The sequence below is a fragment of the Cherax quadricarinatus genome, chromosome 38, assembly GCF_038502225.1.
Source record: "Cherax quadricarinatus isolate ZL_2023a chromosome 38, ASM3850222v1, whole genome shotgun sequence".
NCBI lineage: Eukaryota > Metazoa > Arthropoda > Malacostraca > Decapoda > Parastacidae > Cherax > Cherax quadricarinatus.
The window spans coordinates 9832502-9854502 of NC_091329.1; the positions used below are offsets into that span (position 1 = coordinate 9832502).

At 39.0% G+C, this 22001-nt stretch overlaps 1 protein-coding gene across 1 annotated transcript; it reads left to right on the top strand.

The window, feature by feature from the left end:
- Window positions 1-968: 968 nt before the first annotated feature.
- ifc (delta4-sphingolipid-FADS-like protein ifc) lies at window positions 969-21900 on the top strand. Its single transcript, XM_053782453.2, has 6 exons — window positions 969-1137; window positions 3377-3553; window positions 3810-3949; window positions 4571-4787; window positions 13268-13476; window positions 13732-21900. The coding sequence occupies exons 1-6, from the start codon at window positions 1056-1058 to the stop codon at window positions 13876-13878; spliced, it is 972 nt and encodes a 323-aa protein (XP_053638428.1). The 5' UTR covers window positions 969-1055; the 3' UTR covers window positions 13879-21900.
- Window positions 21901-22001: the final 101 nt, after the last annotated feature.

Genomic DNA, 22001 nt, shown 5'->3' on the forward strand with positions numbered 1-22001 from the left:
TAATGAAAATTGTCCTCAATAGACATCATAAAGTTTTTCGAGGCTCACTGAAAAACTTTTTTTTCATGTATTCGTTCGGAGATTTTCCGAGTCCTCAATGGATGACACTCGCATGCAGATTCTAGTATTGACTGCAGTTGCAAAAGAGGACACTGTGCTGTGGTTTACATCTCAGTCTATGTCAGATATGAGGATGAGGAAAAAGATGAAAATGAATACTGTGTCTTGTGGAACAGTGGCCCCTGCCATAGGCCTGTAAATTAACTTTCTAACGAAAGTTAATTTTACCATTTACGGCTTATTAGATACATTATATATATATATATATATATATATATATATATATATATATATATATATATATATATATAAATTCACGTAAAACTTTGTGTCTGTGAAAATGGAAAGACATGATTACTTTCACTTGTTCACACTTCTCCCCCCACACAAAAAAATAAAACAATAGATAATTTTAAAACAAACATTAATAATATAACATATAATTTGTCAAAGTAATAAGAAACAGTATAAATGAATGAGTGAATTCATTCATTCTCTTCCACAACGTACTTAGTGATAATTTATACACCTGATCAGTACTGACTGATTTGTGAATATAAATTCACTAACAAAATTCAGTCATGTTACTTGCTCTCCCACCAAGACGATGCCATCAACATACACACACAATGCTGCCTGGACGTGCTACAGCATATTATTCTACCTCCCATCACTGTACACAGAAAATAAATGAACACCAGCAGTGGTGTCTATCTACCATGGATGAGTTGTTACAAAACTTCGTTATAGCAGAGGTTTTGATATTAAACGCTTTTAAAGACGTGGACAAAGGAGTATACCTGAAGATGTATATTTTATTGGTGTAAGTGAATGGGTAATTCAATTTTGATGAGATAATTTAAGTAGAATAGAAGTGAGGCAGTAAAGCCGGAAAGCCGCCATGAAGACACCTTGAACCTCAGTGTTGCTCCAACCTCTCTATACTGAGGTGCTGCGACGCTCTTCACCATCTTACATTTAAAACTATAAACAGAATGGGGCAACATGTGTCTAGGACTGACTTTGAATGGTCGTACACTGCAGAGCCTCACGCATCCAGACGAAAGGAGATTCTAAGTAAGCCTGTGCAGTGGTTAAAACATAATTTAATGGGATGATGAGTGATAAACTGAGTTGCAAGCTTGCAATATGTTTTTAAAAAGTTTCATTTTCTTTTAGTTTCTATTCCTCCGGCATGACGTATATTTAAAGCGTGTGACACTTGAGTGGCAATTACGTGAACATGATAGTCGATGCCTTATCAGAGGAGAATTATTTAATGAGATAAGAGAGGGAGGGGAAGCAGTGACGTAACCCTCGACTCATCACGTGTGGCTGTGTTTACTTAACAGTCTGCCGGGGTCGAGCTCAAGCTCTAGGGCTTGTCAGAATATTAGACATACCTCCCCCACTACCTTTGATTAAACTCGATTGCTTCCCACACCTCACATTTTGCATGACCCCTGCGGCTTTAACGCTTTCATCTGAAATAGTAATTTGGCTCCTGGGTTTGCTCTTTCTACTGATATTACCCCTCATGGAAGGTTCCTTGATGTTGGTGAGGGGCTCTTGATTTAGGGAATTGGATCTGTGCTCCAGTTCCCCGAATTAAGCCTGAATGCCTTCCACATCCTCCCCCTGGGCGCTGTATAATCCTACGGGTTTAGCGCTTCCCCCTTGATTATAATAATAATCTACTGATATCACCTCTTAAAGGGGATACCTTGATGCCGATTAAAGGATCTTGATCCAATAAATTAATTATCCTCCATTTCCTTTGACCAAGCCTTGTTGCCTCCCCTTATCACAGCTGCTATATACTCCCTAGAGGCTTTCTGGTTTCCCATATTTCAATGTAATAATAATTTACAAGGATTCAGCCTCAACAAAATAGTTATGGCATGGCTGTCAACTTCAGCAGTGTTGAGTTTGGCCATTAATTTGATAAATGACAAAAATCATCTCAATAAGCTCCAAGGATATACAGTACTATACCATATGTCTTAAAAATTCTTTCTACTTTACTATATTTTTATACTCAGTGAATGGCTTTGACTTTGGTTTATCTGGGTGTTCCAAGTAAGCTTTATTCAGGTTAAATATACAGGTTTTTACAGACTTTCCATTTTGAGTTGATATAATAACTTATCACATATCGATAATAATGTGATTAATCTGCATTAAGGAAATAATTATAGTTATGATAATATAGCCAAACGGTGTGATATTAATTTTTTGTGGGATTTTTAGGCACATAAATATGCATCTGTTTAAATAATTATACATATATGATGTAAAACTTTAAGATTGCAAAATTTAACTGCTTATACATCCTATGCCAAAATTCATATACTGTAGTATTTGTATAAATAAATCAATACTGTGTAAATAATTTACATATTAATTTTATGGGTTAAGAGAAGTTACCTGCCTCTGCTCATTTCAAAACTCACCCCTGTCAAAGGTATCATACCTCCTCCTGGGATGTGACCTACAACAGTCTACTAACATCCAAGTATCTACTTTCTTCTAGTTGAACAGGGACAGCAGATATAAGGAAACATGCCCAACATTTCCACCCATGTATGTGAGCTGATTGTGCTACCAATGAAGCAGCATTCTATCAAAATTTTATCTAGTTACCCCTTATCCCATATCCTCTTGTGGAAACCAACTTTCCTCAATATAAAACTGGAATAAAAACAGGGTATATTAATAATATGCTGAAAATATCCAGGTGTACTCCAAGCAGGGCTTGCAGCAATGGATTAAGGGTTGAGAAATTTAGAATTAGAAAGGATGTAGGGAAGTGCTGGTTTAGAAGCATGTAGATGAGTGGAACAAGCTTTCATGGAGTCATTGAAATGAGAACCTTGTATAGCTTTAAATATAGGTTGAACAGGTACAAGTGGGTGTGGGTGGGTGAGAATTGGACCTCCCTAGCATGGGTGAGTAGGCCTACTGCATTATTACAGGGAAATGGATAAGTCTACTAATAATGTACAATGATTGCATGTTCCAAGGAAATTACTTAACATTAGAATTAACATTTAACACACTTTTCTGTACATATAAGGCAGTGTAGATTTCACTGGAAGTTATAATGGGTTAATGAAGGTTAAATAATGAATAGGCTAGCATTATTTTTTTTTTTCCAAATTGTCCACATCTTTTTCCCCTTCCCTCTATGTTCACCCACGCACCCTGGATTTTTTAAATAAAATCCAGATGAATCTCAAACAATAGAAGTTGGTGCATTTTTACACAGGCAATGTATACCATTTTAATACTGTTGTATTTTCCCATTTCTTTACAGAGAAGCATCCAGAAATAAAGGAGTTATTTGGGAATGACCCTAACCTAATATGGTGGGTGCTGGGATTGGTGATCTTTCAGATCCTCTCTCTCTGTTTGGTGAGAGAATTGTCTTGGCTTTGGGTCTTAATCCTATGTTACTGCATTGGAGGAACAATTAATCATTCACTTATGCTAGGCAAGTGACAATTTTCATCATTCTCATCAGTTATAATGTTATACAACTGCACTTTTTGATGTGATACTGATATATTTAAATATAAATTAATTTTTGTACCCAATTCAGCTTTTCTTTCTTTGATTAAGCTTTCAATCCTTTCAATATCATATTTGCTAAATTGTAGTAATTTTTAAAGTTATCAAGTCCATTTCAAGAGTTTTATAATGAGGGATATATCAACAAGTTTGTTAATCTCTTACATATTACCTTTCAGCAATTCATGAAATTTCCCACAACCTTGCTTTTGGACACTCAAGACCACTGCCCAATCGTATTCTTGGTATATTTGCCAACTTGCCCATCATCCTGCCATTCTCTGTGTCTTTTAAGGGCTACCATCTAGAACACCATAAAGTAAGTATACCATATACTCTATATGTATTGAATTTAAAGATTGGGTTTTTCTCATGTAAATCTTATTGTTAATAAATGAACAATAATAATGTGCAGTAAAATTAATACAGAAGACACATTAATTTTCAGTAGTGTAGCAGTTGACATAAGGAAAAGGTATTTCCAGCTGCAGTTTGTGTACAAAGGGAAAATTGGATTTTAGCATTGAAATTTCTCTATACTGCTTGTACTGAACTTAATATAGTTTAGAATAAATATTTGCACTGTGTATTTCTCTTTAAATACAGCACTGTACTTATTCCTCAAACAATATAATTCCTACTATGTATTTGGTTCACTTGCCTCATTTTACAAACAATGTATATTTATTTTGTGGCCTTTAATTAACAAATTATTTACGTATTTTTTCCCTTTTTCTTATTATTTTTTACTTGAGAAGTCAGAAGTATCTTAGTTAAAGGAATAGCTGATTTTTAACCCTACAGCAGTAATTTCTAATTACCTATTTGTGTTCTGTTGGTACAGAAGACACCTTCCACTACCTATTTGTGAATTTCTCCAGTTCATAGCATTTATAAGGTTTAAAAATACAGTATTATGCAATTAAATATGCTTTTGCAGTTCCAAGGGGACGAGAAGCTGGACACAGACATTCCAACATATTTAGAAGCCCGACTCTTCTGCAATACTTTGGGGAAGATGGTCTGGATGTTTTTTCAGCCATTGTTTTATGCCTTTCGTCCACTTATTACTTACCCGAAGACGCCCACCCTTCTTGAGATCATCAATACATGTATACAACTTACCTTCAATTTTGTAGTTTTCTACTATTTTGGTGGTAAGTTTAATAATTATGGTTTGATATTTATGCTGGGGTTTAAATCAGTGATAGGAGCATACTGTACAAAAATCTATCTCCCTCTCATCCCTCAATCATAACAAATAAGGATTTCTATATCAAATGTTGAGTAGCAGCTGTTACTACCTTGTGTTATATCTACATCTATTTTCTTCTTTCAATGCACCAGCCATATCCCACCAAAGTAGAGTGGCCCAAAAAGAAAAGCAAAAGTTTCTTTTGTTAACTTTAGTAATGTATACAAGAGAAGGGGTTACTAGCCCCTTGCTCCTGACATTTTAGTTGCATGGCTTATGGAAGAAGAATTCTGTTCCACTTCCCCCATAGAGATTAGTACAGAAGTGATGACTGTTTTTAACATGCTAGTACACAAATTTTTATTTTTTTTTTAATAACACATTGGCTAATTCCCACCAAGGCAGGGTGGCCCAAAAACAAGAAAAACTTTCACCATCATTCACTCCATCACTGTCTTGCCAGAGGGGTGCTTTTACACTACAGTTTATAAAACTGTAACATTAACACCCCTCCTTCAGAGTGCAGACACTGTACTTCAAAAAAATGCCACCTACCAATATTTTTGACCTTGGGTCAAAACACAACCTATTCATGCCTTTGGAAAAAATGTAAGACCAGATGGATTTACGTAATGCATCATGGGTAACACTGCATAACTAGCAAAAATAAACCATAAATCCAGGCCCTGTTGTTTCACCACCAGTTTCCCTACCAGCAACCAGGGTATAGCACAGACAACAAGATGCCTTGGTCACTACAGTTTCATGATACGAACATTGGAATTCAGCCAAAAAGCACACTATATATGGATTTAACCTAAGATAACCTAACACTGTACTATAATCAAAATGTGACTTACTGGTATTTCCATGTTTCGATGAATGTTATATCTTTAAACAGTAGTAATATATTAAAACTTACTTGTAAATAAGTGTTAGTGGTCTTGAAGTCACAGGCTTTATGGACACAAATTACATTGTTTATACAACACGGGATGTTCCCTCGACCAAAATATGCTGTATAATTATTAACCTCCTCTTCAAGGGGGGCTCCTTGGCGTGGTGAAGAGGCTCTTGGTCTGAGGAATTAGACCTGTCGGTCTCCTTCCTCAGACCGAACCTAATTACCCCCCAATCCCCCGTTCCCTATCCCATCCTCCCCATCCTTCCCTTTTTCCTTTCCTCCTCCTCCTCCCCACCCCTCCCTTTTGCCCTTCATTTTTGGCCTTTTTTTTTTTTTTTTTTTTTTTTCTCCCACATGCACGCTAGTTCCTAGGTAGGGGAAAGGGTACCGGTGTCCATCCCATTCCGTTGAGGTTCTTGGCGGTGGCGTAGTTTGCCGTGGAATCTGGATTGCCTGGGGATGTCCCGATCCCTCTCCGGTATCCCAGAGGGTGGCTTTGGGTGTCTCTTGGGCGACGGGTGTATCTCTGGAAGCCACCTTTCGGATTCCGGGGGTGGTGGCCGAAGGAGGTATGCTTTGTGGCGAATATCCGGCCGCCCTCTCTTTTGTCCACCGAGGTAGCTCGGCAGATGTGAGGTTGCTATCCCAGATTGCCGGTTTACTGGCATGATGGGTAGGGTATGGCACGGGTTCCATGCTGCATCTGCGCTACTTGTGGTGCTGAAGTCCTCTTGGGCGCGGAGGGAGATTTCTGGCCCTTTCATTCCTCCTAGGAACTATCCCTCCCCGGTCCCCCCTTTTTTTATTCTTTTTTTTATTTTTCTTTTCTTTTCTTTTCTTTTTTTCTTAAAAACAAAAAGAAAGAAATAACCTAACCATGGCAGCCCTAGTCCATGAACCTGCTACCCCCGGGCCCCTTCTTGATACCGCACCCCATTCTGACCCCGCCTTGTCTTTGGACCACTCTTCGGACACTCCTCATGCCTCTGTACCTCTTGCCGGTGCTGTTTCCTCACCCGCTTCAGGTACTGAGGCCTCGACTGACTCCTTCGATTTATCTGACCTTCGCTCTCCTCTGACTATGCTTCCGGCCTCTCCCTCTACGGTGCGGCAATTTTCGAATCGCCGACCCGTTCCACGTCGGACCAACTCTGGTCCCACGCCTAAACGCCAACGACAATTACCTGCTGATGATACTTCTCCACCTTCTCGTTCTTCTCAGAAAAGATCGACACGTCCTTCACTACCTTTCCACACTCAGTTTCAGACTGCACAATGGACTAAATTCTTCACTTTACAACCGACTTCCTCTACTGCCTATCTTTCTGACCACAGTATTGGCAAGGCACTCCTACGCCATGTTGGTAAAGATATTTCTTTTCATGCTCTTAAGAACGGTACGCGCATCATCACCGTCCAGAATGTTACCCAGCCTCATGAGCTTTCTCGTCTTTCCCATATCGATACTGTTCCTGTCACTATTGAAAAACATCATTCCCTCAATTCTTGTAGTGGTACCGTCATTCTGCCCCATACCATAGTTCAACAAAATTTCCAGACATGTGGCACTGACATTCTTGAACAGCTGGAACTCCAAGATCTCCCAATCCTCAAGGTAGACACTTATGTTCTTCCTGCCCGCGGGCAGAGATGATACCCGAGCAATGTGGCTCGTTTAACTTTTGACAGCCGTGAACTCCCATCCTCAGTTTATGTAGCAGGACATCGGTTACAAGTTCGAAAGGTGATCCCTACACCGCAACAGTGTAGAAATTGCTGGCGATTTGGCCATCCAGCGAAATATTGCAGATCTATCGCCGAATGCCCAGTCTGTGGTGCCGATGACCATTCTAATACGTTTTGCAGTCGACCTCCCTCTTGCCTTAATTGTCATGAGGCTCACCCTTCGTACTCTTGCCGTTGTCAAGTCTACTTAGACGAGCGGGAAATCAGTTACCTCAAAGAGGCAGAAGGTCTCCCTTATGCCATGGCAGTTTCTCATATCCGCCTTCAAGGGAGACTACCTCGTGTTTCTTATTCCCGTGTTTCAAAACGTCCCCCCACTTCTGGTATCCCATCTTCTGCACCCACCTCTGTGGTTACCTCTCCCATAGTCACTCCTGTATCTAATTCTTTTGCTGTCCTCTGCTCAGACGTCCCTACTTCAACGCCTCAGTCAGATCTTGCTTCTTCGTGTTCTCTCTCACAAGCCTCAGTAGCGACGAGATCTCGTATGACACCTCCTCCCAATCGTCCCTCTACTTATCAAAAGTCAAAAAAAGGTCCGTTAGCACCTCCTACCCATCTTCCACCTCCTCATTTTACCTTCCCTGTCTCTGTACCTGGTTTTCCCCCTCTCACTGGCTCTGTTACAAGTATAGAGGTTCACCCTCCTCCTCGTACTGTACCTTCCTTCCCTGTTCCCTCACAAGCTTCTTCCTCTTCTGCCACCTCCCAGGTTTCTGCCTCTTCTGTCCCCTTCCACGCTTCTCCAGTTCCCTCCACCCTTTCGCCCTCCCCTACCTTGGTAGAGTCCAATACAGTTCCAATCTTTACTCATCCTCCCCCGACCATTTCCAATATTGTCTCCCATACGACGTCTCTGAATTCCGAAACACTTGAAGCAATCTCTGAATATATTGCATAGACCAAACCATCAATGGACACTGATCCACCCTCCGCTTCTTCTCTCTCCTCTGCTCCATCTGCGCAACTCCTTTCTTCACAGCGCACCGTTCCTTCACTGCTTGAACGTTTTCCACTGCCTCCGCATGTGGACTTTTCTAACCCCTCTAGTCCGTAGGAACCCTTACCTGCGGATTTCAGGTATCTTTATCATTGCCAATCATGGCCTATTTACAGTGGAATATACGCGGCCTCGGGTAATTGGGGTGAGCTTCAGATGTTACTCTCCCAGTTTTCCCCTGTTGGTGTTTGCTTACAGGAACCAAAATTACACTCTGCTGTTATCTCTCCCATCTCAGGCTATAATTTATTGTATTCTTCAGATCCTTTTCCTGATGGGACCTTTAATGAAAGTGCCCTTCTTCTACGCACTGATATTCTGTACCATCAGCTATTTGTTCGTACTTCGCTGCATTACACAGCAGCCCGTATCCACTTGCATAGGTGGTATACGCTCTGTTCTTTATATCTCTCTCCTTCTCGGGCATTATCTATTCCGGATATTGCCTTTCTTGTTTCGTCATTACTGCCACCGATTCTGTTACTTGGTGATTTTAATGCCTACCATTTCCTCTGGGGGGGTCTCACTGTGATTCCCGTGGCATTCAGTTAGAGGCTTTTCTTGCCACCCACCCCCTGCATGTTTTAAATACAGGTACTCGCACCCATTTTGATCCTCGGACTCACACTCTCTCTTGCATCGATCTCTCAGTCTGCTCTTCCTCCGGCGCATTAGACTTCACTTGGTCTGTTCTCCCGGACTTAAATGACAGCGATCATTTCCCAATCATTCTTACTTCCCCTTCATATTCACCACCTCTTCGCATCCCACGCTGGCAATTTGATCAGGCAAATTGGAACCTTTACTCACACCTAACTGTTTTTACAGAGGTTCCTTCTTCGTCTTCCATCGATGAGCTTTTACACCTCTTCTCGTCCTCCGTTTTAACCGCAACTTCTCATTCTATACCCCAAACTTCGGGCAGGCATTCTCAGAAATGCGTGCCTTGGTGGTCTCCTGCTTGTGCTCGTGCAGTACGTTTGAAACGCGCTGCATGGGGCAGGTACCGGTACAATAGAACCACAGAGAGACTTCTTGATTTTAAGCAGAAGCATGCGATCGCTCGCCGTGTCATCCGTGACGCTAAACGCACTTGCTGGCGAGATTATGTCTCCACCATCACCTCTGCTTCCTCTATGAGTGCAGTCTGGAAAAAAGTACGAAAACTGAATGGTAAATATTCTCCTGACCCGGCTCCTGTTCTGCGGGTTGCCGATGTTGAAATAGCAAACCCACTAGATGTTGCCAATGAAATTGGCAATCATCTGGTCCGTATTTCTCAGGGACTCCATGTATGCCCCTCATTTCTTTCCTCAAAGTCTGCCAGAGAGTTAGCACCCTTGGACTTTTCTTCTCTCAGAGAAGAACAGTATAACGTGCCTTTTACACTTCAAGAACTGGAGGCAACACTCTCAGCTTGCCGATCATCGGCAGCTGGGCCCGACGACATTCATATTCGTATGCTACAACATTTACATCAGTCAGCCCTTGCAGTCCTATTACGCCTTTACAATCTTATTTGGTCACAAGGAGTTCTTCCACAGCTGTGGAAATCCGCCATTGTTCTCCCTTTCCGCAAACCAGGCACTACGGGACATGAAACCTCCCACTATCGTCCCATTGCTCTTACCAGTGCAGTTTGCAAAGTGATGGAACGCCTAGTAAATAGACGTTTAGTGTGGTATTTAGAGACACAACAGTCTCTCCACTCGTCAATATGGCTTTCGTAAGGGACGTTCTACCATAGACCCCTTACTACGCTTGGATACGTATGTTCGTAATGCCTTTGCGAATAACCACTTAGTTATTGCCATATTTTTTGACCTTGAGAAGGCATATGACACAACTTGGAGGTATAATATTTTGGCCCAAGCCCACTCCTTAGGCCTTCGAGGCAATCTACCATCCTTCCTTAAGAACTTTTTAACTGACAGGCATTTCCGTGTTCGGGTTAATAATGTGCTCTCCCCAGACTTTATCCAAGCTGAAGGTGTCCCCCAGGGATGTGTTCTGAGCACAACACTTTTTCTCCTTGCTATTAATGATTTGGCCTCTAGTCTTCCATCAAATATTTGGTCATCACTCTATGTTGATGACTTCTCTATTGCCTGTACAGGCACTGACTGTCGCCTCATTACAGTTTCTCTCCAGCATGCAGTCGACCGTGTTTCCAATTGGGCCACCACACGTGGGTTTAAATTTTCCAGCACTAAAACCCACCAAATTACTTTCACTAGACGCTCTTGTCATCTCCGATCATCCTTTGTACCTCTATGGCTCCCGTATCCCTGAACATGATACAGTCAAGTTTCTGGGCCTCCTCTTTGATCGTAGGTTATCCTGGAAACCTCGCATTACCTCTCTGAAGGCAACTTGTCACAGTCGGCTGAACCTTCTTAAAACCCTTGCTCATCTTTCATGGGGAGCTGATCGTCGAACCCTCCTTCGCCTACATTCCACCCTTATTTTATCGAAACTTGATTATGGGGACCAGATCTATTCAGCGGCATCTCCTGCTACTCTCTCTAGCCTTAACCCCATTCATCACCAAGGATTACTTTTATGCCTTGGTGCTTTTCGCTCTTCCCCTGTCGAGAGCCTCTATGCAGAAGCGAACGTTCCATCCTTATCCGATCGTCGTGATGCCCATTGCCTTCGCTACTATGTACGCTCTCGTGATCTCCGCAATCCTTCCATTTATAGAATGGTCACTGATATTAGTAGACATTCTTTATTTGTTCGCTGCCCCTGTTTACTCCATCCCTTCTCTCTTCGCCTTCATTCACTCTTGTCTTCTCTTCAATTACCACCTTTCTATGTTCATGTAGCATCTCACTTTTCCCTACCCCCCTGGGAAGTTCCAGCTGTTCTAGCCTGTTCTTTCTCTCTCCCTTGCTCAAAAGCCCAACTGTCTACAGTCGCTTCCTGCTCTCTCTTTCTTGACCACTTTCACTCTCATTCTCATGCCATTGCTGTGTACACAGATGGCTCTAAGTCTTCTGACGGCGTTGGATTCGCAGAAGTGTTTCCGGACAACGTCGTACGAGGGCATTTACTATCTTCGGCTAGTATTTTTACTGCTGAATTCCCCTCAAGGAAGGTTCCTTGATGTTGGTGAGGGGCTCTTGATTTAGGGAATTAGATCTGTGCTCCAGTTCCCCGAATTAAGCCTGAATGCCTTCCACATCCCCCCCCCCCAGGCGCTGTATAATCCTCCGGGTTTAGCGCTTCCCCCTTGATTATAATAATAATAATAATACTGCTGAATTGTATGCCATCCTTGCAGCATTTATCTGTATTGCATCTATGCCTGTGTCATCATTTGTGGTTATCTCAGACTCCCTTAGTGCTTTACAGGCTATACAGAAATTTGATACACCTCACCCCTTAGTCCTCCGTATCCAACTTTGGCTACGCCGCATCTTTACCAAGCATAAAGATAGTTTTTTGTTGGGTCCCTGGTCATGTTGACGTACAGGGCAATGAACAGGCAGACACTGCTGCGCGGTCAGCAGTACATGACCTACCAGTTTCATATAGAGGTATTCCATTTACAGACTATTTTGCTGCAATATCTTCCCACCTTCACACCTGTTGGCAACACCGTTGGTCTACTATGCTCGGCAACAAACTTCAATCTATTAAAACAAGTATAGGTTACTGGCCGTCTTCTTATCACCAGTGTCGAGGTTGGGAGACTACTCTCTCCCATCTTCACATTGGCCATACTCGTCTTACTCATGGATATCTCATGGAGAGGCGCCCTGCTCCTCTCTGTGAGAATTGCCAAGCTCCATTATCAGTCAGCCACATTCTGTTGGACTGCCCACTTTATCAACGAGCACGCAGAATTTACCTCTGTTGTCGTCTTCGCTCCGCTGCTCTCTCTTTACCTTCTCGCTGATGGACCCACCTTTCATATGGACTCTCATTGACTCTTTGACAACAACTGACTTACTTCACAAATTCTGATACCTTCAGCCCTTTCTACTTCAATCTCTTGCTACCCTCTACCCCCGTACTATCCCCTGCCCCGCTGTTTTCTGTAACCTACTGATCATCCCTCCTCCCTTCTGCCATCCAATACCCTCGCTTCCTTCCCTACCCTGCAGCGCTGTATAGCCCTTGTGGCTTAGCGCTTCTTTTTGATTATAATAATAATAATAATAATTATTAACGTAGCATAACAAAATACATGCAGTAAAAAAATGACATTTTAATGTTTTGAATAAAACTAAACCTTGAAACTATTGTTAGAAGACCAGAGCAGTAAAAAAAATTGAATAAAAACATTTATATGCACCAATTTATACTGTACTGTATATTCCAAGTGGAGCAGTGTCAACCTATGCATTTCCCATGGTTAAAATGCTAAAATACATTGAAATGCCTATCATAAAAAAAAATAGCATACTTAAAAGCAAAAACCTGAAAAAAAAATTTGGTGTTACTAAATTGTAAAATATAAATAGTGGTGCATTTACACTGCTATTACTGAATAATTTTTTTTCTTCTAAATTCAACACTCCATAAAATCATACATTTTTATCACGTTTCACTCGTTTTAAAAGTCGTATTTGACTCATTAACATGTACTTTTACAATCTGTATTTTTTTTTTCTATAGTCTTTCTCCACATAGGAAATTTATTTTTCTAAGTATGTCATAGTTAAAGGGTTAACTAACCTTTTGTCTGCTCACTGTCTAGGTCATTCAGTGCTGTTTGATTGTATATAGATTAATATATGTAATGAATGTTAATTTACAGATCTAAATTTTGGTTTCCCCATAGGTAAGAGTCTTGTTTACCTAGCATTAGGGTCTCTGCTGGCTATGGGGCTTCATCCAGTAGCTGGACATTTCATCTCGGAACACTACATGTTTGAAAGAGGTTTTGAGACGTACAGTTATTATGGACCCCTGAACTGCCTCACCTTTAACGTTGGCTACCACAATGAGCATCATGATTTTCCATATGTTCCTGGTTCTCGACTTCCTAAGGTATGTCTTAAATGGGGTAATTAAATGACCTGTATGTTAATTAGTTTGTTTGATTAAATATAGTTCTTTGTGAATAAAGTGCATTGAACACTTGTCAGTGCTCAGTAATAACTTGCATGCAGATGGAAACTCAGGAGATTAATTTATCTGTATATTTCATCACTTTTTTTTTTTTTCTCCATGTGAGTTATTATTAAGCATAGTTCTTTTTTTAAAGTGGTATCTATTATTATACATTGTCATTTTTCTTTTCAGGTTAAAGAATTGGCTCCAGAGTTTTATGATGATTTGCCACAGCATCAGTCCTGGGTTAAAGTCATTTATGATTTTATAACTGACCCTGCCATTGGTCCTTATGCTCGTATTAAGAGAAAGCATGCTGGCTTTGCTAAGCAAGAATAAGCAAGGGCTGATTTGATTTTTTTTCACTAATTCATATATAACTGAAAGGAGTATTTAATTTGTGTAGGGTGTACAGTAATGGCCTGGATATCACTTGAAGTAAATTCATTTAAAATTTTATAGTTTAACTTACTTTTTTAACTACAGCATACAGCCTCTCCTCACTTAACGACATAGTTCTGTTACTAAGACCACATCGGTAAACAAATTCATTGCTAAGTGAGGAGTATACTATAATGATAGAGGATTTGTGTTAATCATCTTTGATATTATTTTAATGTCACCTTTGCATCATTTATAGCATTTTTAGTATAATGTATTTTTAAATGTTTACACAGTATTGTACTGTATATTGTAATAAACAGAATAGATGAAATCAACTCTAATATACATTATTTAGGTATGCATACTGGTCAGAGAGCCCATCGAAAGTCCGAGTAGTCGGTATAGGAGTATGTCGCTAAGTGAGGAGAGGCTGTATTGTGTTTTTTCATTGTTCCTTTGTTTTCCTGATTCTAGGCAAAGGAAGACTATGGAACTAGCAGTATTTTCTGTACAGATTATGGAATTATAAAACTTCAGATGTCAAAGTGCTTATTTCTGGACATCAAGTACAGTACATAGTTTGTAATTGTCAGTGACTCGTAGAGTTACCTAGGAAAATTATAGAACAGATGCAGTATAGGGAGATGAATCTGTTATAATCATGTGGTTATTGAATTCTCCCATTTTTGTTTGTCGAACAAATGGCTAAATATTTTGTAAGTCTTATTGGTATTCATTTTGCTCACCTATGTGCTTTTGGTAAAAAAAAATAGACCTCTGTTAAGGAATTTCCATTGTCAGAGATCTTCATGATTAAAAATAAGCTAGTTTGTGTGTTTATCTCAGATATGAGAACTGTCAGTGAATCCACTGACAAGGAATATTAATTTGCAAAATTCACCCAGCACATTTACATTTTCTTTTAATGCCAAAGCTTTTGAGAATATTTTGACTAACAGTATTAAGTAGGTTGACTTTAACCTTAGTATCACTGTTCTAGTGTAAAATATGATTGCCTTTGTGAGATCAGTTTGCTTAGCATGAGAAATTATAGGTGGTACAGATCGACCATCACTAATCCAGCTATCAGTAATCTGGCACTAATATTGGGTAGCACGATTTCAAATTTCCGGGGTCGCCACACTAACCTGCTGCTGCTGTTTGGTGGCACTTCTTGCTACATATGGTATTCCAATTTCTTTTTCTCCATTTGTTATAACCTGCTCACTTTTAGCCATAGCCATGATTCCAACTAAAAGAAATGCTTCTTGTGTAAAGCACATACACCGTAGGTTGTCCATGAAAGATAAGGTGGCTGTGAAGCCACTGTCAGTCACCATGAGCTCAACTCACTCAGATAAGCTGTGACTGGTAAATTTTTGCATATATATGACTGAATAGGCATGTGTGGTAAGTGTGCACTATATGAAAAAAAAAAATCCTGCAACACGAAGTGCATAATGAGAAAAAACTGTGACCTTGTTTTTGGTGTGAAACGCTGACTTCGCCGTGTATTATCGTATTTTTATGGTTTTATTCTCGTTTTTTTGGTCTTGTGTGATACAGTGGAAGATATGTTACAGAAATAGATATGATTTTGATTGGTTTCACGATGGAAAGTACCTTGAAATTGAGCTCAAGATAGAGGAAATGTTCTATGTTTGCCAGTGTTCAAGAGTAAACAAATAAATAACAATACAGGAACAATACCGTGACTGGAACGATACACAAATAACCCGCACATAAAAGAGAGAAGCTTACGACGACGTTTCGGTCCGACTTGGACCATTTACAAAATCACACTTTGTAAATGGTTCAAGTCGGACCGAAACGTCGTCGTAAGCTTCTCTCTTTTATGTGCGGGTTATTTGTGTATAGTAAACAAATAACATCACCATCCAATACGTGTCCAACTGGTCAGTCTAATACACAGTCATGATGGTTTGATGTTATTTATACAGTTATTACAATACAGCAGTAGTCTGCATAACAGTAAACCACCTACTTTTTATGTGAATAAAAATTCAGAATTGAAAGCAAGTGTATTATAAAAGGGGCCTGGAGATGTGACTAATAAACAGAGAAAATGTTATTTTAGTGCCAGGAACGTCTGTATTGTTTATTCTGGACCCTATTTTGAAATTGGCATCTCTTGAAATTTGTGTGAAATTGGCCAAATTACTGATTTCTGACCACTATTGGGTAGTTGAAATAGGTAAATGGGCGATTTCTTGTACATAATACAGAATAGAATGAACACTAGCAAAATAGCTATGAATTTGATAGACTGGAACAATGGAATGGTCCAAAAATAGGGCGTAAAGTGGGCAAAATCCCCGATGCATAAATATCGCCACTAGGTTAAGTGTATTCTAACCTAACCACTCTGTAATCTGATAAATTCACTAATCTGGCACCTTACAGGTCCCGATGATGTTGGATTGGTGATGGTCAACCTGTACAATGTACTAGGGAGTGATATTTTGTATAACTATCATTTTGCTTGTATGAATTTGGATTTTAGAGTTGCAAGAAATGGTATTGTGGTACACAGTAAAATTATTCTGCTACATGAATTGGCCTCAATTTAAATTTCTCATGATACTTATGTGAAGTCAGTGTTAAAGTTGCAGTAATTTTGGTACAAGATTTCAATGGTTTAAAGAGTATGTGCAAAGAAACACTGAGTAATGAATTGTCTATAGAATTGTTAGTTATGATGACTTTTGTTCTACTGAATTTCTGATAGCTTGGGGTTACAGCTGAAGTTCACTGAAGACCTCGCATTTGATCATATATTACCTGGAGTATACCTGGAGATGGCTCCGGGAGTCAACGCCCCCGTGACTCAGTCTGAAACCAGGCCTCGTGGTGGATCAGGGTCTGATCAACCAGGCTGTTGCTGCATTTTTTTTTTTTTTTATTTATGAAAGGTGACAAACTCCTGTTGACTGGATGCACCTGTTGATATGCTGAAGCTGCATTTCTCACTTGAATGCGCCAAAGGTATCGGGTTCCTCTTAATTTAAGCGAGTCTTTTTAAGATTAAAATGTGTATATGAATTTTTGACTATTTTCTTGATAAGGCAACCTGTGATGTTTCAGGAATAACAAAAGGAAACCTTAAGTCAGGAAATTGTGAAGAGGAAGTCATATGAGCCAGAAAACTCATGTTGTAGCAGGCAGACAAATGTACCCCTCCTGAACCAGTGAATATGCATAAGAAATGCTAATGATTAGCCAGTTAACCCTTAAATGGTCCAAACGTATATATACGTTTTTTCAACATTTGAAAGTATGTAAAAAAAAAGTAGATCATCTTTCTTGTTTTACATTTAAAAATGTGTAAAAAGAACTTTTATCTACATTTTTTTTTTTTTTATTTTTGAAAATATGTAAAAAAACGTAGATCTACTTTTGGAGCACTACGGATTTGAACGTTGATCTGTTTGGACCGTTTAAGGGTTAATAACAAAAAGACACAATACCATGACTGGAACAATATGCAAGTAACCCGCACATTGGAGAGGGGAGCTTCGACGATGTTTCGGTCCAACTTGGACCATTTACAAAGTCATTGTAACTGTGAATGGTCCAAGTCAGACCAAAATGTTGTCAAAGCTCCCCTCTCCTATGTGTGGGTTATTTGTGTATGGATTAGTCAGTTGGTTGTAATAAGTCACTAGTACATAGTCGAAGTATACTTAAAATCTCTGATGAAACTGGTACAGGAAATAGTAATGTCAGTATGCCCTACACTACTTTGTATGAAGATTGAGACACTTATGCACTGTATGGGAATCTTTATTTAGGAAATGTTTCGCCACACAGTGGCTTCATCAGTCCAATACAAAGCAGAAAGGTGAAAGGAGAGGAGGAGATTGAGGTAATCAGTCCCTCAGCCTGGAGTTGATGTGTTCAGTCCATCAATCTTGTAGAATGTACATTCTACAAGATTGATGGACTGAACACATCAACTCCAGGCTGAGGGACTGATTACCTCAATCTCCTCCTCTAGAATGTACATTCTACAAGATTGATGGACTGAACACATCGACTCCAGGCTGAGGGACTGATTACCTCAATCTCCTCCTCTCCTTTCACCTTTCTGCTTTGTATTGGACTGATGAAGCCACTGTGTGGCGAACGTTTCCTAAATAAAGATTCCCATATGGTGCATAAGTGTCTCAATCTTCAACTTGTCGGTTTTCAAAACCATTCATCACTACTTTGTATGCCAAGATTTTGGTTCATTTTCAGGTTAATGTGCAACATTTTGGAATCTTTTATTGAAGATTCCCAAATGTTACAAAAGTCTCATTCTTCAAATTGTTGGTTTTCAAAACCATTTTCATCACATGAAAACTGTGTGTATATATACAGTAGTATAAAGCATACAAGCTGTTACCCATGACCTAAATGGTGTTGGGGAATTCATTGAGTGACATCTTACAGTAGTAGTGGACTAGCAAGGTTAACTGACCAGTCACTCAGAATTTTTTTTTATATATGTATGTATGGTCACCTAGGGTGGTGGGCCAGTTGTCTAGCTGCACGATTAGGAATCATGACCATTTGACTTCTCTGCAGTTTGTTACTTTAATGATCTGAAATCTCTTTACGTAATGCTGTACAGTCTCTCTCCTACTTACGAACAGGTTCATAAGTCCAACATATGTACATATGCAGCATTGAACAGTAGTGTAGTATATGTATGTATGAACATCGAGTAGCCTAGATGTGTACTTAGTTTAAACATATACGTGAACACAAGAAAAATACATTATAGCCACTTTTGTTTCCATTATGATGGTCTGGTGCTTCTTAGCACTACCACCTGCATCACCACTGCTTTTGTGCTTAACACTGGACATATTGGGGTATATTAATCACAAATAATGCTGAATTTATGGAAAGAGCACACGCACATGTATGAATGATGCCACTAGAGTAACTTACTATGTATCGTTTACATCTCGGTGCTTCCTGCAAATTGTTTGTGTTATTGAAAGTTCGCAGCACGAATGTTTGTATGTAGGGGAGTCTGTAAATGTACTTGGCTGTTATATTTTTTAAATGCGGGACTGTAATTATGAAAACCAATTATGACAGTTGCACAAAGGATTTTGAGTGTTTCTAACTCTGTCATTCATCTCTGTTGTCTCAGGGACCAAGTTGCTTCTAATATTAACCCTTTGTATCATCTTCCAAGTGCTGTATGTTAATAATATTTGTAGAAAGTTGGCAGACTGACTTCTTGATATATGAATGTTTTAATCAATGGTTGGTCTTGAACACATCTGTCCTTGTATGACAACCATCAAGTGCTTTCTTGTATGGGAAATTGCCTGTTTTTGAGTATCATGTCATATTTTTAATCAGGTTGCAAGGAAAGTTTATAGTGACCATGTATGACAATGGGCATAGGAGTGACTCCTGTACAAATTGCATTTTCTTAGTTTACTCGAATTGGTTATGAATACAGTGCAGAGTACATGTTATAAATGTAAAATTTGAAGCTCAGTACCTGTGACTGATTTTGAGAGTTCCTTTTAAAAGCCAACCTGATTCCAGACTTCATTGTTCACTACCTTGTCAGCCAGACTATTCCTGTCTGTGGCTCATAGGCATACATACTCATCACAACCTAGCTGATTTGGCACTTGTTGCAGGTGCTAGTTTCCTTTTAAATCATTGTTTTGGCAGTATTTATATTTGCTGTAAGACATTTGGAGCAAGTACTGTGCTCTGAAGAAAAGTTTCTTCACTTCAGGGCCACTGATTTTACAATACATTAATGCCTAACATTTCAGTCAGCAGATTTTTTTTATATAACAGTATAATTATTAAATACGTAACAGAATTCAAAGTTAAATCATTTTGCAATATACTTTGGAACCTCTGGTTGCGGCCATAATTCATTCCAAAACTCTGGTCATGACCTGATTTTGTCGTGACCTGAACCTAATTTCCCCATTGGGTTATGTAAATACCGATTAATCCGTTCCAGACCCCCTATGAATTGTATGTAAATATTTTTTTTTAAGATTTTTAAGCACAAAAATAGTTAATTATACCATAGTGCACAGTGTAATAGTAAACGAAATGTAAAAAATTTGAACAACAGAGAACTAACATTTCACTAGTCCATTCTAGACCCCTACGAACCATTTGCTGTAAACAGTTTTTTTTTTTAGTTAAGCACAGAAAAAATAATAAGTTTGAAAAATCCTTAATTATACAAAATAATGCACAGTTTAACCCTTTGACTGTTTTCGACCTATAAATACGTCTTACGAGCCAATGTTTCTGACGTATATATACTCAATAATTCTAGCGGCTTCAAATCAAGCGGGAGAAAGCTGGTAGGCCCACATGTGAGAGAATGGGTCTGTGTGGTCAGTGTGCACCACATAAAAAAAATCCTGCAGCACACATTGCATAATGAGAAAAAAAAAACTGATCGTTTTTTTGGAATAAAACGCCGACTTTGAGGTGTATTTTCGTATAGTATTTATCATTGTATTCGCATTTTTATGGTCTTAGGTGATAAAATGGAAAACATATTACAGAAATAGAGATGATTTTCATTACTTTGACAATGAAAACGACCTTGAAACTGAGCTCAAATTAGCGGAAATGTTCGATTTTTACCAGTGTTCAGGAGTAAATAAATCACACCACACGTCCAATACATGTCAACTGGGGAGTCTAATATTCTTTCACTAGTGCACTGATATTATTTGTACCATTTTTACAGTAATGCAGTAGTCTGCATAACAGTAAATTTTGTATTTTTTTGTATGAATAAAAAATCAAAATAGAAAGCAATAATAATATAAGAGGGGCCTAGAGATGTGACTAATGAACAGAGCATATGTTATTTTAGTGCCACGAATGTCTACCTTGTTTATTCTGGACCCTATTTTGAAATTGGCATCTTTTTTAGTTTGTGTGAAATTGGCCAAATTGCCAATTTCTGACCACCATATTGGGTAGTCCAAATTAGTAAATGGGAGGTTTCTTGTACTCGGCTGATAGATAAAATGGAGTTCTAAAGAAATAGCTATGAGTTTGGTCAACTGGAACAAAGGAATTGGCTGAAAATAGGGCTCAAATTTGGCGAGAGGGGCCTGAAACAGTCAAAGGGTTAATAGAGAAAAAAAAATTAAATAACAGTTGTGTACACAAACAGGAAGTGGGAAAAATTGGCACGTGAAAAAAAGGCGCAGAACGTGAAAATTGGTGCAGCTGTGTTTGTTTGGCACCTGTGTTCGTGACCAGATGCAAAAATATGGCTAATTTTTTGGTCGTGAACCTATTTGTTCGTGTTTGGAAGCGTTCGTCGCCAGAGGTTCCACTGTACATTATTTAACCTTTAAACTGTCCAATCTTAGATCTACGTTCACATGCGTAGAGCTCCAACCTTATTTTTTTACATTTGAAAGCATGTAAAAAAAAAAAAAAAAAGGTAGATCTACGTTTGGAGTGCTACACATGTGAACGTATATCTATGTTTGGACAGTTTAACTGTTAAGAATTAAATTGCAAGTTTTTCAGTTCACTTGAAACTAACCAACCAGTAATGTTTTCAGATTTTAATTGAGCACTCTTCTTTGGTTGTACACTCCTTTTTATTGTGGATTTCTGGATAACACGCACAGATTTAATGCTTTTAACAATATCCTTATTCAGATTTTTTGTTCATTGGTATTTTGTCCTGCATTTTTACTTGGTTATCAACAGTCTTTATGTAAAATTTGTTTCAGTATTGTTGACCTTAAGAAATCTTATTAAATGCTAATTCATTTTTATATTTCTAAATGTTAAAAATCATCCCTATCAGTGATGCAGGTAATTTGTTGCATTTTCCTATTAATACTCATTGTTAAGTGTGCAACAACAGACTGCTGCTTAATTCTGTACTGTTGAAATGGTAAATAAATTAGACATAATGTAGAAATGGATTTCTCATGATTTGCTTTTTCATTAGCATGCCATTGGGGGTTTGTATTTCCTATGTCATATCCCTTTTCAGATGGCACAAGCTGTTACTTTTTAATTCTTAATTTTATTGT

Coding starts and splice junctions, on each gene's coding strand:
- ifc (XM_053782453.2), top strand. CDS start 1,056: ATGGGGCAACATGTGTCTAGGACTGACTTTGAATGGTCGTACACTGCA. Junction 1,138..3,376: donor CAGACGAAAGGAGATTCTAA/GTAAGCCTGTGC, acceptor ATTTCTTTACAG/AGAAGCATCCAGAAATAAAG. Junction 3,554..3,809: donor TAATCATTCACTTATGCTAG/GCAAGTGACAAT, acceptor ATTACCTTTCAG/CAATTCATGAAATTTCCCAC.